The 15,773-nt window shown below is 36.3% G+C and overlaps 1 protein-coding gene across 1 annotated transcript; it reads left to right on the top strand.

The window, feature by feature from the left end:
• The first annotated feature begins 274 nt into the window (after positions 1-274).
• LOC135610138 (probable carboxylesterase 16) lies at positions 275-4,873 on the top strand. Its single transcript, XM_065104253.1, has 2 exons — positions 275-1,120; positions 4,083-4,873. Exons 1-2 carry the CDS (start codon positions 444-446, stop codon positions 4,618-4,620), a joined length of 1,215 nt encoding a protein of 404 aa, XP_064960325.1. The 5' UTR covers positions 275-443; the 3' UTR covers positions 4,621-4,873.
• Positions 4,874-15,773: the final 10,900 nt, after the last annotated feature.

The raw sequence follows: 15,773 nt of genomic DNA, 5'->3' as shown, positions 1-15,773 counted from the left end.
TTATTTTCATACAGATCTTAATCTTCTCATTTTTCTTATCATAGCAAAAGATAAGACAAAATTTGCTCCTTTTTTATAAAAAAAAAATATTTATGAAAATGAAAATTGATCTTTTTTTCTTTTCCAAAAAATATTTTATTTAAATCAATTTTCTTTTATTTTGACCAAAAGACTTTTTCATCTGATTTTTCTCTTTAAAATAATATTTAAAAGAAATGTTAAAGTGCCGTAACGCTTTCCATTTCCCCTTCCTTCCTTCCTTCCTTCGCCCTTTCCGCCCGTCTTCCTCCTCCAGTAATATTCACAGCCATTGCCGGCTCTCCCTCTTTCTCTCTCGCTCTCTCTCTCTCTCTCTCTCTCTCTCTCTCTCCCTCCCTCGATCCCTAATCGATCGACCGATGCGAACATCAGCATCGGAAGAGATCGCTGGGTAGGTAGCAGCGATGCCGAGCGTGGCCGTGAAACTCTACAGCATCATCTTCAAGATCCTCCTCAAGCACAAGCTCCAATTGCTCCACCAGGCGGCGATTGAGGGCGCGACCAGCCCCTTCGGCATCACCTCCCGCCCCGACGAGTCCGCCGTTCCCGCCAACCCGTCCTTCGGCCCCGACGGCGTCGCCACCAAGGACATCCACGTTGACCCCCTCACCTCCCTCTCCCTCCGCCTCTTCCTCCCAGACTCCTCCCTCGACCGCGCCCCCCGCGACAACGGCGGTGCCTACGGGGGATACCTCCCCTCCGTGGCCGACGCGCGTCGCCGGTCGGCCGGGCCTCGGAAACTGCCTGTGGTCCTGCAGTTCCACGGGGGCGGGTTCGTCTCCGGGAGCAATACGTCGGCGGCCAACGATTTCTTCTGCAGGAGAGTCGCCAAGCTGTTGGATGTGATCGTGATCGCCGTCGGGTATAGGCTGGCGCCGGAGAGCCGGTACCCTGCGGCTTTCGAGGATGGGCTGAAGGTGCTGTATTGGTTGGGGAAGCAAGCGAATCTGGCTGGCTGCATTAAGTCGATGGGGCGCGCAAAGGGAGGTGGCGGTGGGGACATCAGCAAGTCGCAGATTGCCGATTCCTTGGGGGCGTCATCAGTTGAGCCGTGGTTGGCAGCTCACGGTGATCCTTCCAGGTGATCATTTCATCTCTATCCTACCTATCTCTATATATACTTCCAATTATTTTTAGTTGTATGCTCGGGCTTGGATGGTTTACTGCTAAAGTCTTGCAGATCTTTAGGAAATAGTGCAGAATAAGTCAATTGGCATGCTGTCAAATGCAGTCACTCGACAGAGTCGGCTATATGGATCCTTCCATTGCATATTTGGAAGCGATCTTATTCAATGTTGCATATTAATTGAGTTTTCAGTTGGATATTTTTGTGGTAGAGTTGCTTAATTAGCTCTTTAAGTTGTCTGTGTTGTAGTGCATATTACAGAGTAGACATAACGTTGATCATTGCAAAAGTATTACACATCAGTTTCAACATAGCTCATCTAGACAAATTGGAAGAATATCTGTTGTGGGTTTATATTAATACATTGTCTAAATTGTTAAAGTTGATTGCTTAATGATGATGTGCTGATCAATGCCTCCGCTGAACCTTTTGCATCTGCATAGTGCTGATATGAGCTTAATCAGAACTGAGATCTATAGTAGGATTCGATCTGAGAATCAACTAGAAAGGTGGCTAAGAAGATGCAATTATTTGGAAGATATTGCCCAAGCTTTTAGTTTGAAGTGTGACAGGAAACTTTGGACAAAAAGTATTAGTGAATGGTCAAATGATTTGTGCTTGAGATTGATTGGATTTTGGAGATGTGTAACTTAGAGAAAAAGATTAAGGTGAATATTTTGTATTCAACTTAGAAAGTACAACTTATTGGAGAAGACTTTCATGAACGTGCTGAAAAGGATATAGAGGTGGCTCTATTGTTGTGAAAGTTGGTCGAGGATCCATGATTCATAGAGATAGGCCAAGCCGTTAGGTACAACATTTATTTACCTTCCTAGTTTTTTTAATTAGCACATTTATGAGAGACTTTTGGGTAAAGTCATAAGCTTCTTAGTATTGCTATCATCTTTTTCAAGTTTAAGTATTAGTTTTAGTTATTCTTCAATTAAGACATTGGATTGCTCTACAGCAACAACAACAAAGCCGTAAGTCCCAACTATTTGGGGTCGGCTATATGGATCTTTTGTTACCGTTTAGATCGGTAAAGAGTCATATATTTAGTTAAGTTCAAAGTACTTAAATCTTTATTTTTTGTTTTTATTAAGGTCTTTTTATGTCTTCTTCTACCTCTTCTCATAACACTATATTAATTATTTTACCTCTTTTGATTACAACATCCGGAGGTCTCCTAGGCATAGACCTATATCATATTAAACGATTTTCTCTCATTTTATCCTTTATCAAAACGATACCTAGTTGTTCACAAATAAAAGTATTTCTTTTCCTATCTTTCCTAGTAACTTCATACATCTATCTCAACATTCTCATTTTGATAATCCAAGCTTTTTGCATATGCTGTTTCTTAACTGCCCAACACTCAAAGATTCATAAAGCATTGTTAGTTTCACAAATGCACAACACTTAGATCACATTAGATTGGTTTGTTAGACTGAAAGGAATACCAGAAGCTCTAACTGACATACTGTTATCAAATATGACAACCTTTGGCTGGCTGGTTTACTTTCTTTTGAAGCCATCATTGGATTTTTAGATTGAGTTAGAAAAAGAGTTGGTTAAGGCTTTACACGGTGAGGATGTTCGGCAGTCTAACAGACAAATTTTGAACACTATACATAACTTTAAGTTGAAGAGAAGAAGATTTGGTTGGGCTTATTGCCCTTTTATCTCCTCTACATGTTGTTTACTCTCATCTATCTTTAATCTCTAATTTCATGGGTTTTTTTCTCTATTGGGACATTGGTCCAGCAGATTTCTGTCTTCAATCTTTTTTACTCTGTATGCAGTTGCGATCTATTTGTAAACTTCAACACAGATGTGAATAAATGGCATTGAGCACTGTTATTACTCTGTGATTTTTTGGGGCGAGGATTATTTAACATAAATTCGAGTAAATCCGATCATCAATTTCTGGGCATTGTGTAATATTTTGGGGCATTTTTGGGTTATTGATGACTGAGAATTGTGAATGCTATTGAGTACATTTTTCAAATTACCTAAGTAGCTGACTGTACTAGTGCATGACGCTTTCACCAATAAGGAGTTTAAGGAAAGTCGATATACACGGTCTTATCTCTAATTATTTATTTAGAAACTATTTCCATGGTACGAACACTAGTCTCCTAGGTCGCAAAAGAGCGATCTTACCGTTGTACTAAGGCCCACCCTCCAATGACCTAAAATCGAAACTTGTTCAGCAGTTATTATGTATCGACATTTGGAATTACAATATTTGTTGGTCATTAGATTTAGGTCATGGTAGGAATGCCAGGCAGTAGGATCAAGAAAGTGGGTAGGATGACTCAGGTGGATTGCCAAGCTGGTGGCATTTCCAAAACTGACAATTTTAAAAGGCATGTATCAAAATGTTGTTTATTCAGTTCTACATGATATTACCATGCTTTTTGTAATTTATTGCACTGTTCGATGAGAACCATGTGTGTGTCTGGCATCCATCCGCTTTTTTCATGTTGGGAAGAACCATATCATAAAAAGTTCAGCAAGTTCAGATTTGTACTTGTGTAACGAATTTGTGTTCATCTCATAGTTATGTGGTTTCCTGGTTTCTGTATCTTTGTTGCCCTTTTATATTTTAGTATTTTTAGCTGTTGCAGCACTATGCTGCTTTGGATTTAGATTTTTGTCTAGAAGTTTCTGATTTTCACCTGCAGCTGATACATATCGGTCATCTTAAAATTATCCACTAAAATTGTTGGCCCACCTCAATTGATATGATGACCGTTATTCTTTAGTGACGCTTCGACTTCATAGTTAAACAATGGCTATTGCATTGTATGCTATCAGAGAGTTTTGGTTCCTCATTCTTCTGGGCTTATTTTTGTATGATAATCTGTATCATTGACCTAGTTGACATAGTCTATTTTCATTTTTGTTGAAACAGATGTGTTCTTCTTGGTGTGAGCTGCGGTGCTAATATTGCTGATTTTGTGGCTCGAAAGGCAGTTGAAGCCGGAAAACTTGCAGAGCCAGTTAAGGTTGTTGCCCAGGTCCTGATGTATCCCTTCTTCACTGGAAGTGCACCCACACGATCGGAAATAAAACTAGCAAACTCTTACTTCTATGACAAGGCCTTGTGCTTGCTTGCTTGGAAGTTGTTCTTACCCGAGGAGGAGTTCAGTTTAGACCATCCGGCTGCAAACCCTGTTGTTTCTGGGTGGGGACCACCATTGAAATGCATGCCTCCAACCCTCACTGTGGTTGCAGAACATGACTGGATGAGGGATCGAGCAATTGCATACTCCGAGGCGCTCCGAAAAGTGAATGTTGATGCACCAGTCCTAGAATACAAGGATGCAGTTCATGAGTTTGCCACACTGGACATGCTCCTCAGGACACCTCAGGCACTAGCCTGTGCTGATGATATCGCCATATGGGTGAAGAAGTATATATCAATACGCGGACATGAATTCTCATATTAGTTCTGGCGGTTTTATGGGACATCTTGCTTTTTCTTTAACCAGGCTGCAATTTTAGATGAATCTGAGTATCCAATTTGATGAGTAGATTCTTTCATGATATTTCTGTATGTGGCAACTTGCAAGGCTATGGCTCTGTTGGTTATCATGCTTTTCCTCGTAGCTCTCATTCTTTTATTTCTTTCCATATTTCCTGTAATATATAGTCATGTAAACTGTAGACCACTAATATAATAGCAAAGTCTCTCCAATTTCATTTCTGGCACCCTTTGATTCTTCCCCAGTGAATGAACCCTTCAGTGGGGATATATTCTCTGGTGGAAGGCCTCATAAACCTAACAGCCCTAGTGCCTTCAAGTTTGAGAGTATATGCTTTCTAGTTCTTATTTCTTTCTTTTCTTGTGATTGAAACTTGTCGCCACGGGAACCTGGAAGTGTATTTTGTGGTCAGCGAGTTGAGGTGATGGTAAAAGCACTTTTGCTCAATCAAAAGCTGGTACTAAATTACTAACGCAGATGATTGATGTGTACTAAATTACTAATGCAGGGTGACTTGTCATTTGGTCTGTCTGAAGCACAAGATGTCTAATTCCATCTGTCTTGGCAAATTAGACATTTACTTCAGTTTATTTCTTCACGCATTAGGTGTTTTTCCCTTTGTGCAATTTATGGATTAATAGAGTCTGTAAGACTGTGATATGTTATTATTGCATTGAGTTAGATCTTTTTTCCTACATCTTTTTGTTCTTATCTCGCTTACAAACACAAATTTGAAAGGCTAATGCCGATGTTAATTCTTTTCTTTTTCTTTTTCTGTCGTTCTCGACAAATCAATCAAAACCTCCTTGGAGTGTTGCTAGCGTATAAATCTTTAGTTATAGTTTTAAGTAGATCCTTTTATGTGTTTATAGTACTGTCACCGAGTCAATTGGTTTTACCTCAGTTTTCGTTATGAATTCCTTAAAAGATCTATAAAAGAAAAGATGAATTAGAGGAATTGTTTAACTTGGGATCCAATAAACAGTTATTTTAGTAAATACTTAATAGTCAACGTAAATTACAAATATAAATTTCGTAAGCTTTGAACGATTATGCGATAACGAATCCAAGGTGGTTCGTCGTGATCTTTATAAGTTTTCATATGATATTACTACGGAACAAGGTAGCAAGCTTGCCCTAGATACTACCCTAAAGGTTCATCCAACCATGTGCCACCTAGGTAACTCTTGGGTGTTGGACCGACGGACACTCTATATCACTCTACGGAGCTAGAAAACCCTTAAAATAGTTACCTGAATGGTTTATTTCTAGATAGTTTTGCCTCTGCATGATGACTACACACAACCTATACTTACAAGATTGAAACGACTACAAAAGCCAACCAAAATGGGGTTACCAAGCTTACTATAAGCCATCGACATATTGTGCAAAGCATAAACAAAACTGAAAGATATGAACATACACAAGTATTCCATTGAACACCTTATTTACAACTGTGTCTGTAATATTCTTCGCTACTGATTCCTTCGACATCCTTGTCCTCACCTTTGTGGACTTTGCTCATTACCTTTGCTGAATATTCAATCTTCTACTCTATTTGCAACGCACCTCTTGGCTCCTAATTGCTCTTCACTGCGGTTGTTAAGTAATCGAACTTTGATCCGCTAACACTACTTCAACTCGACAATGATTTTTTACTCTAGTGTGAGGTCGATCGAATTGTACTAATCTTTATTAGTTCTTGCAGATCCCTCCAACGAAGGAAAAGACATTCATTGTTATTGCTAGTTATAGGTGTCACGCAAGCCAATCACATGAGTGATGACATATGTGACACGTTGCATAATCTTTATTATTATTATTATTATGGTATTTTATCATTTTACATTGATAATGAATATATTATGATATTCTTGGATCTGTCCAATAGGAATTGGATCATGATGGGATCATGATAATAAGATCAATTTACCTATAAATACAAACTCTAAATATTCATGATTATAGGTTACTCAAGAGGGGCATCAAGATAACTGAATAGACCGATGTGCTATATACCCATCCATATGATGGAGGCAGTTAGTCTCATAACTGCTTGTATGGGGACACTAAGGATATAGTGCAGGTGCTCATTAGAGAATGAGTTCACTGAATGAGTCGCTTACAGAATGCTGGTTGATTGATGATACATCATCGTCAGATAATGATTCTATAATCTCAATTGTGTGTCTGATCCTTAGATTTGAGACACCAAAGATGTCCTCTATGAATACTCCACTCTTTGATACCAAACTTATAGGTTTGAAAGTTCTAAATCTAACATAGTTGATCATCAGGAGTGGTAGCCAATCTTACGAGAGTAATTAGGTGTCAATAGTGTAGGAAAATCTAGGGGTGACATTACATATGTAGCGGAAGAACAGAAAACAAAAACCCCAAATTTTTCAAAAAGGTATTCATCGTCGTGCGACGATTAGTGCACAAAATCCACGAAACTAAAAACCACACATGAGATAGTTGTATTACCTAGGGAGAATGTATATCCTTGAATCCCTACATATTTGTAGGAGAGGATGGAGGAGGTCAAGCATCCTCCTCTCTAGTGGTGATCCACATAGTAGAGCTACGACGATGCTCCTTATATCCAAACCTTTACTCGTCATAATGCCTACCATATGTGTGTGACCCTCTATATCCAATATCGAGCTGATTGTGAGTCATATCTATCAAAACTCATTCTGGCTCAATGAATTATTATCTCCATAATAATTCACTTGACTCATTGATTACGAGCGTACTATGCCACTTCGCCATAGACCCCAAACGATATAGGAGAATCCAATCCATTGGACATGTCTATCCTCAATTATCGTGCATCTATAGTCTCTCATCCATCTAATATCCCAGAGACCATATATTGAGCATGGTGCTATCATACCCATGTGGTTTATACTTGAGTCTCACTCTAATCGGATTCTCTCGGAGAACTCTTTCTCTCTCAATCTGAATGACTCTAGCTAGGGACTTGTTTGAGCAAGAACACATAGGACATTCCTCTCATGACACCGAGAGTGAATGAGCCTCTATCGATACTCAATAGTCCTCGTAAAGTTGGTTGTTACTCCCAATGACCGGTTGTGCTAGATCTGAAACTTTCAGGCCTAAAAGTCTATATTAAAGAATGAAGTACTCATACAGGTCATCATTGGTATCTCAAGTCTAAGAACCAAGTACACCACGAGGATAATAGAATCATTGTTTGACAATGAGATATCATTAATCATCCAGTATTCCATGAGCGGGATCAATCAATGAACTCATTCTCCAATAAGCACTTGTATTGTGGCCCTAGTGTCCCCACATGAGTAGCTATGAGACTAGCTACCTCTATTATATGGACGGGTATACAATATATCAGTCTGTTTGGTTATCTCGATGTTCCTCTCGAGTAACCTATGACCACGATTATTTAAGGTCTCATTATCGTGATCTCATCATGATCTGATTCTCATTGCATAGATCCATAGATATCACAATATATATATATATATATATATATATATATATATATATATATATATATATATATATATATATATATATATATATATATATATATATATATATATTAACAAGCAATATAAAGTGATAAAATATCAAAATATAATAAGTAAAAAGAATGTGTATTATGTCACACGTATCATCACTCACGTGATTGACTTGTAAGGCACCTATGACTAGCAAATAGAGAATCATCCACTCTCGGTATTATGAGATATGCTCTCACTTAAGCAAATCCCTAGCTAGGGTTAATCAAATCATGATAAACCTGATAAACTGAGATTTAGATTGAGAGATAATGAGTTCTATAGGAGAATTCGATTAGAATGAGATTCAGATAAATTTCGTATAAGCTTGACAGCTCTATGCCCAATATATAATTTCTGGGATATTAGATGGATGATGAACTATAGATACACGAAAACTAAGGGCAAGTAAGTTCAATCGATTATATCCCCTTATACCGTTTAAGGACTATGGTGTAATGGTTTAGTACATCTATAGTCGATGAGTTGAGTGAATTATTATGAGGGTAACAATTCACTGAGTCAGAAGGAGTACTAATAGGTGCAACTCATAATCAACTCGGTATTGGGTATAAAGGGGACAATTGGGCCTAGAGAGTCACGCACATATAGTAGACAACGCGATGAGTAGAGGATTGGATATGAGATATCTAATAAATTTCTATTTTATTGGATTCATTGAGTGAGACCCAATAGGGCTTACAGTAGTTATTAGATGGGGATCCAATATCCATGAAGTTAAGGTAATTGGATGGAGATCCTGTTGGGGATGGAGGAGCAAAGAAATGATAAAAATAGAATACTATGATACAAGTAAAAAGAATCCTTTCGATCAAAAAAATCGATGTAGTATTTAAAACAAGATGATTGACATAGAACACTTTTAAGATATTCCCAAGTGTATTCTTCTTCTATCTTGCTTCATGAACTATGGTCCTATTTATAAGACCTAGTGGTAACTACCTCACTTCACATGTCACCCATGATTGAGGTAGTTATAGGAACTACCCTATAACTTCTAGATCATGGGCCACTTCTTGAAACATGCCTAAAACTACCCTAAACATGGTAACTACCTAGATAACTACTATGAATCAATTCTCAATACTCCCCCTTGATTCATAGTTACATACACCAATTTACGATATGAAATAAATATGCTTTTGAATTGGAAGTAACTTGGTGAGGATATCCGCAACTTGTTCATTTGTTCCACAATATTTCATTAATATGGCTCCACTTGCAACAAGATCCCGGATGAAATGATAGCGTATCTCTATATGCTTCGTTCTTCTATGAAATGTTAGATTCTTCATCATTGAAATTGTGGCTTTGTTGTCACAAAATATTTCTATCACTTCTTTTTGTTCTTGAGGAAGATCTTCAAGAAGTCTTCTAAGCCATATTGCTTGATAGGCTGCTAATGTTGCGGCTACATATTCTGCTTCCGATGTCGATAACGCGGTTGTTGTTTATTTCTTTGAACTCCAAGATATAGCTCCTGATCCGAGGCTAAAAATATTACTTGAAGTACTCTTTCTATCATCTAAAGCTCCTGCCCAATCACTATCAGTGAAACCAAATAATTTACATTTAAAATTATGAGAATACCAAATACCATAATCTGTAGTTCCAGCAATATAATGCAGAATTCTTTTAATAGCTCCGAGATGATATTTGCTTGGGCTATGCATAAACCTAGATACTACACCAATAAAGAAGATAATATCTGGTCGAGTATGAGTTAGATAAATCAAACCTCCAACCAAACTTCTGTAGTATCTTGCATTTGTTAGACATGTACCATCTTCAAGTTTTAGTATCTCATTTACATTCATAGGTGTTGCTGCAGCTTTGCAATTAATGATATTAGATTTTTTGAGTAGATTCATTGCATACTTTTTTTATGAAATAAATATTTCATCTAATCCTTGCTTCACTTCCAACCCAAGAAAATAATATAGTAAACCTAGATCTGACATTTCAAACTTATTCATCATATACTTTTTAAATTCTGCTACAAAAGAGTTAGATGAACCCATATATATAATATCATCAACATAGTGACAAACCATTAGAATATTATGTTCACCTTCCTTCTTTAGATAAAGAGTAGGTTTATTATTGCTCCTCTGAAATCTATTTTGATGAAAATAATAATCAATTTTACTGTACTATGCCCTTGAAGCTTGTTTAAGCTCATAAAGAGCTTTTCTTAGCTTATACACCTTTTCTTCATGTCTTTTAACCAAAAAATCTTCAGGTTGAGTAACAAAAATCTCTTTATGTAAATCACCATTTAAAAATGTAGATTTCGCATCAAATTGATAAACAGGCTAACTCAAGTGAGCAGCTAAATCCAAGAAAGTTCTCACGGTTTCGAATCTAGCAACTGGAGAAAAAGTATCATCAAAATCAATACCTTATTGCTGTGAATATCCTTTTGCTATAAGCTAAGCCTTATGCTTTTGGATACTTCCATCTGCATTAAACTTTGTTTTGAACACCCATTTTAATCCAATAGCTTTCTTTTCTTTTGGTAGATCCATTAGCTCCTAAGTTTCATTCTTCTCAATTGACTTGATTTCCTCCTTTATTACTTTTCATTATTCCTTCTTTTCAACTACTTCCTCAAAAGCTATAGGATCTGAAATAAATAAAGTAAATGTTGAGTCATAAATTTCTTTTAGTAATCTAAAATTTCTTGGAGGGGTTTCATTTGAGGAATCAGAATTTGAACTGCTACTAGGTGAGGTTGGCGATGAACTTTTTGGAGCAGGATCTGTCATTTGATTCTGCTGAGTGTCTAGTTATACTAGAATATAAATTTGTGTTCTACCTTTATTGGTCTCCTAATTCCAACTTACATTTTCATCAAACACAACATTTCTGCTAATAATAACTTTGCCACTAATTGGATTAAATAATCGATATGCTTTGGATTGTAAAGAATAACCAATTAAGATGTTTTTTTCATATTTTTCATCAAGTTTGTGATGATTTTATGAATTCATCAAAGCATAAACAATACGGTTAAAAAATTTTAGATGGCTTACACTTGGTTTCATATCATACCAAGTCTCAAAAGGTGTTTGATTCATAACAACCTTTATTGGTAAAATATTTAACAAATAAATTATTGTTGCAACTGCTTCTGCCCAAAACTGATTTAGAAGGTGTTTTCCTTTAAGTAAACTTCTTGTCATTTCAACGATAATTTGATTCTTACATTCAGATATACCATTTTGCTCCGGTGTATATAGTGCTGTCAATTCTCTGCGAATATCATTTTCTTCACAAAAAGAACTAAATTCATTAGATAAAAATTCACCATCTCTATCTGTCCGAAGTGTCTTTATGTATCTACCACTTTACCTTTCTACAAGTGTCTTGAATTTTTAAAAATTATCAAATGTTTCAGATTTCAGTTTCAGAAAATATACCCAACTCATGCGACTATAATAATCAGTAAATAATAGAAAATATTGACTTTCACCAAATAATTTTGTATTCATAGGTCCACATAAATCAGCATGAATTAATTCAAGATAATTAGATGCTCTTTATGCTTTTCTAATAGGAAATAGTTTTTTACTTTGTTCCATAAATGCATCCTTCATATACATCAAGTGTATTAATTTTAGGCAATCCGAAAACCATTTCTTTTTTATTTAACAACCTTAAACCCTTAATGTTAAAGTGTCCATATCTTAAATGTCATAAATTTGGCTCATTTTTTTGAGTTGCAACAAAAGCATACTTTTTAATATTTGAAACATCAAGTGGAAACATCTTGTTTTGCGTCATACACTTGTTTTGCGTCATACAAACATTTACTGTAATCAAACTAGATTTTTTATCTTTAATAGTGCATGAACCATCATCAAATAAACTGAATATTCATATCTATCAATTGTCCAATACTCAACAAGTTATGTAATAAGGTAGGAACAAAGAAAATATTATCAAGGTATTTTACCTTCCCTTGATTTGTCTTCACCTTAATTGTTCCTTTCCCTTCCACCTAGATTTGCTTGTTATCTCCAAGTCTAACTTTCAATTTATGAATTTTATTAATATCTCTAAACATTTATCTTATGCCTGATAGAACATCCACTATCCAGAAACCAAATATCATTTGAGATATCATTAACTTATGAATAAATCATAAACAACTTACTATTTTCTTCATTTTCCTCCACATAGTTTGCTTGCTTTTCTCTTTTCTAGCAATTTGCCTTCTTGTGACCAAACTTTTTACAATAGTGTTATTGAATTCCACTCTTGTAATTTTTTTGATCATAATTTGATTGTCTTTGTTCATCATGCCCATCAAAGTATCCTCTTCCTCTTCCTCTTCCTCTTTTATTTCCTCTACCACAAAATCCTCCTCTGCCATATCCTTTTTCTGCTGATTTTTTATCTTCTTTTGAAGTAGAAGACTCCTCATTAACCTGAAACACTTTTTCTTCACTTTTTTCAAGTGACCTATTCAACCTTGCTTCATGTGCTTGCAAGGAACCCATTAGTTCATCAAATGAAAATATAGATAAATCCTTTGACTCCTCAATTACGATAACAACATGATCAAATTTTAAAGTTAAACTTCTCAAAACTTCTACAATAATTATATGATCAAGAAGATGTTCATCATAAGATTTCATTTGACTAACAATTTTAGTCACTCGAGAAAGAAAATCGTGCACCGATTCATTGATTTTCATGAACAAAATTTTAAACTCACGACGAAGGGTTTGAAGTTTTATTGTAATCACCCTTGATGAGCCTTGAAATTCATTTTGAAGTATTAACTAAGTTTGCTTTGAGGTTGTCGCTACTGTAATTCTTAAGAAGATTGTCTCATGTACAGCTTATTGAATGAAGAACAATGCCTTTGAGTCCTTCTTTCTATTCTCCCTTAACCTGATTTCGTCATCTGAATCCGCATATTCATTCTCTATTAAGTCCCAAAGATCTTGAGACTTAAATAGAGTCTTCATCTTGATACTCCAAAGTTTATAGCATTTTCCCAAGAAGATGGGAATAAGGGGTTGAGACATGGAGTTGCCATTGAAAGTCATAACGCCCAGTTCAAATTAAAACTTAGCTCTGATACCACAATTGTTGGGGATGGAGGAGCAAGGAAATGATAAAAATATAATACTACGATGCAAGTAAAAAAGAATCCTTTCGATCAAGAAAATCGATGTAGTATTTAAAACAAGATGATTGACATAGAACACTTACAAGGTATTCCCAAGTGTATTTTTCTTCTATCTTGCTTCATGAACTACGGTCCTATTTATAGGACCTAGTAGTAACTACCTCACTCCCCATGTCGCCCATGATTGAGGTAGTTATAGGAACTACCCTATAACTTCTAGATTATGGGCCACTTCTTGAAATATGCCTAAAACTACCATGAACATGGTAACTACCTAGATAACTACTATGAATCAATTCTCAACAGATCCAATGCTTATTAAGACAAGATCCATTATGGCAAGTGAAGAGGGTTCTCTATAAATAAGAGTTGGGGCTTTCTGGGTTATAGGTTAGACCCCTACTGTCGCCACCTCCGACATCTCCTCCCTACTCCTTCCTCCAGCCGATTGCCCCCTCTTTGATGTGAGAGGATAGCAAGAGGGACCAATCCCTCTTTAGTTGCGTGATATGGTGGTACACGAACATAAAAAAAGAATGTGCTACATGAGAAGGTGTGTTGTAGCCGCATCCGTTGTGTGGATCACCACTAGAAAGGAGTTAGAGAGAGCTCCTTCATCCACGGATTGAGATCTGTATATTAGGGGATATACGATCTCTTCTAGGTAAGAATGTCTCAACTACTATACGTAGTTATATGGTTTTTATCGCTTTCGAGTTTTACACTCCTGATCTTTCACATGACGATTCATTAAGATTGATTTGGGAAATTGATTTTTTTATTTTTATTTTCTACTATGCATGTGATGCTCTTTGTAATTTCCTAACAATTGTGCACTAAACTCTTAAATGTGTTATGTCGCTTGAACTAAGTGGATGCTTAAAGCCTTAATAAGCATCGCCTCATAAACTTTAAAGTTTTTAAAGTCTTTCATCCATAAAATTTACCCATCAATTTCTCTTCTACTTAGTTGTCGCCTTTAACTAGGTTTGCATTACTTCAGTTTTTAATTAATATTCTACTAGGAAATTAAGTGAATAATCTACTCTCGGTAGAATTGATCATCATTAGTGAGGATTTGACAATGGTTGTATTTTGCTAAGTTTCTATGAAGAGTTTTTGAACATATATAAAGCTCCTCTGCTCGATAAATAAGAGAACTAAGGTACTCAATTTCGCTCATTCTCTTAAGAGTTGAGAAGATAAAGGTTACTTGACTTCGTCCACCTCCCCAAGGGTTATACATCATGTATCAAACTAGTTACTAGCCTTCGTTTGCTCTTCACTTTCACTTTTAAAGCACCCAAAGTATTTGCACTCCTTACATTAAGTTAGCTATTACAATTCGCCTCCTTATTGCCATCGAACTTATAAAATGAAAAAAAATTTGCTTGAAAAGAGTAAAATTTAACCTCGACTTGGAGCAAGTCATCAATAGTTTTGGTCGCCTTTAGGATTATATCGTCTTCTCCATTATTTCCACTACCTACTCCTCTAAGTAGAAAAAATACAACACCGTATACTACCTACTTTATTCTTTAGTTAAGCACTCTTGTATTAACCCAAAGTCTTCCCATTTTTAGCTATTTTGATGAGAAGCCTGTCGACACTAGTCTTATGAAATTTTCTAGCCTCTGCCCTTCAACATTATGTTAGTACTTAAAGGTTACCTCAGTATTCTCCACCTCCTTGATCCCTTTTACGACTAAGCACTCTCCTTTCATTAGAGTCAGAATTGATGACTCCATAGAAGTCCCACCTTTGTGGTTTCATGGCACTGTCATACCTATGGCCCTAGTATTCATCGCCTCGTATTTGCATCTCTTTATTCATGATTGATAGATCTTCTACTATGGTACTATGGCAATTCTCCGAATTTACCTCCATTCAAACCGACGTATGGTTTTGGGTAGTTAGGTCTCTCTAGAATCATCGTCATTTCCTCACCCTTTCAACTACTTATTTCAACACCTTTATATTCTTCGAGCAATTTTCCTTAGTCGATGAAAAGATAGACTACAATTCTCATGCATATCATCTACCATCATATTGCAAAGCTCACACCAATTCTATTCTCTTTTACATCCTTGGTAGCAATATTCACTCGCTCGGCCTTGTCCTCCAACTTGTCGAGCTCTCTTAAATGAATATGAGCTCCAAAGTAATCCAACTCTCTAACCACTCCGCTTATACCTCTATATAATCAAGTTTCCCCTATAGAACTCACTACTGATACTTGCACTCAAAATTCTCCCTCGATGGTACACAACCCTTATATATTAATAACCAAGGCTTTCATCTAATGCAAAATTTGATATATGCATAAACAAACCGCCTTTATGGTACCATGATATTTACTCCTTAAATCCATAGCTTTCTTGTTGTCATATTGTTTATCGAAATGG

The sequence above is a fragment of the Musa acuminata genome, chromosome BXJ2-4, assembly GCF_036884655.1.
Source record: "Musa acuminata AAA Group cultivar baxijiao chromosome BXJ2-4, Cavendish_Baxijiao_AAA, whole genome shotgun sequence".
In the NCBI taxonomy this organism is placed as follows: Eukaryota; Viridiplantae; Streptophyta; class Magnoliopsida; order Zingiberales; family Musaceae; genus Musa; species Musa acuminata.
The sequence above is the reverse complement of the archived record's forward strand: the minus strand, read 5'-3'. Positions and strand labels throughout refer to the sequence as shown.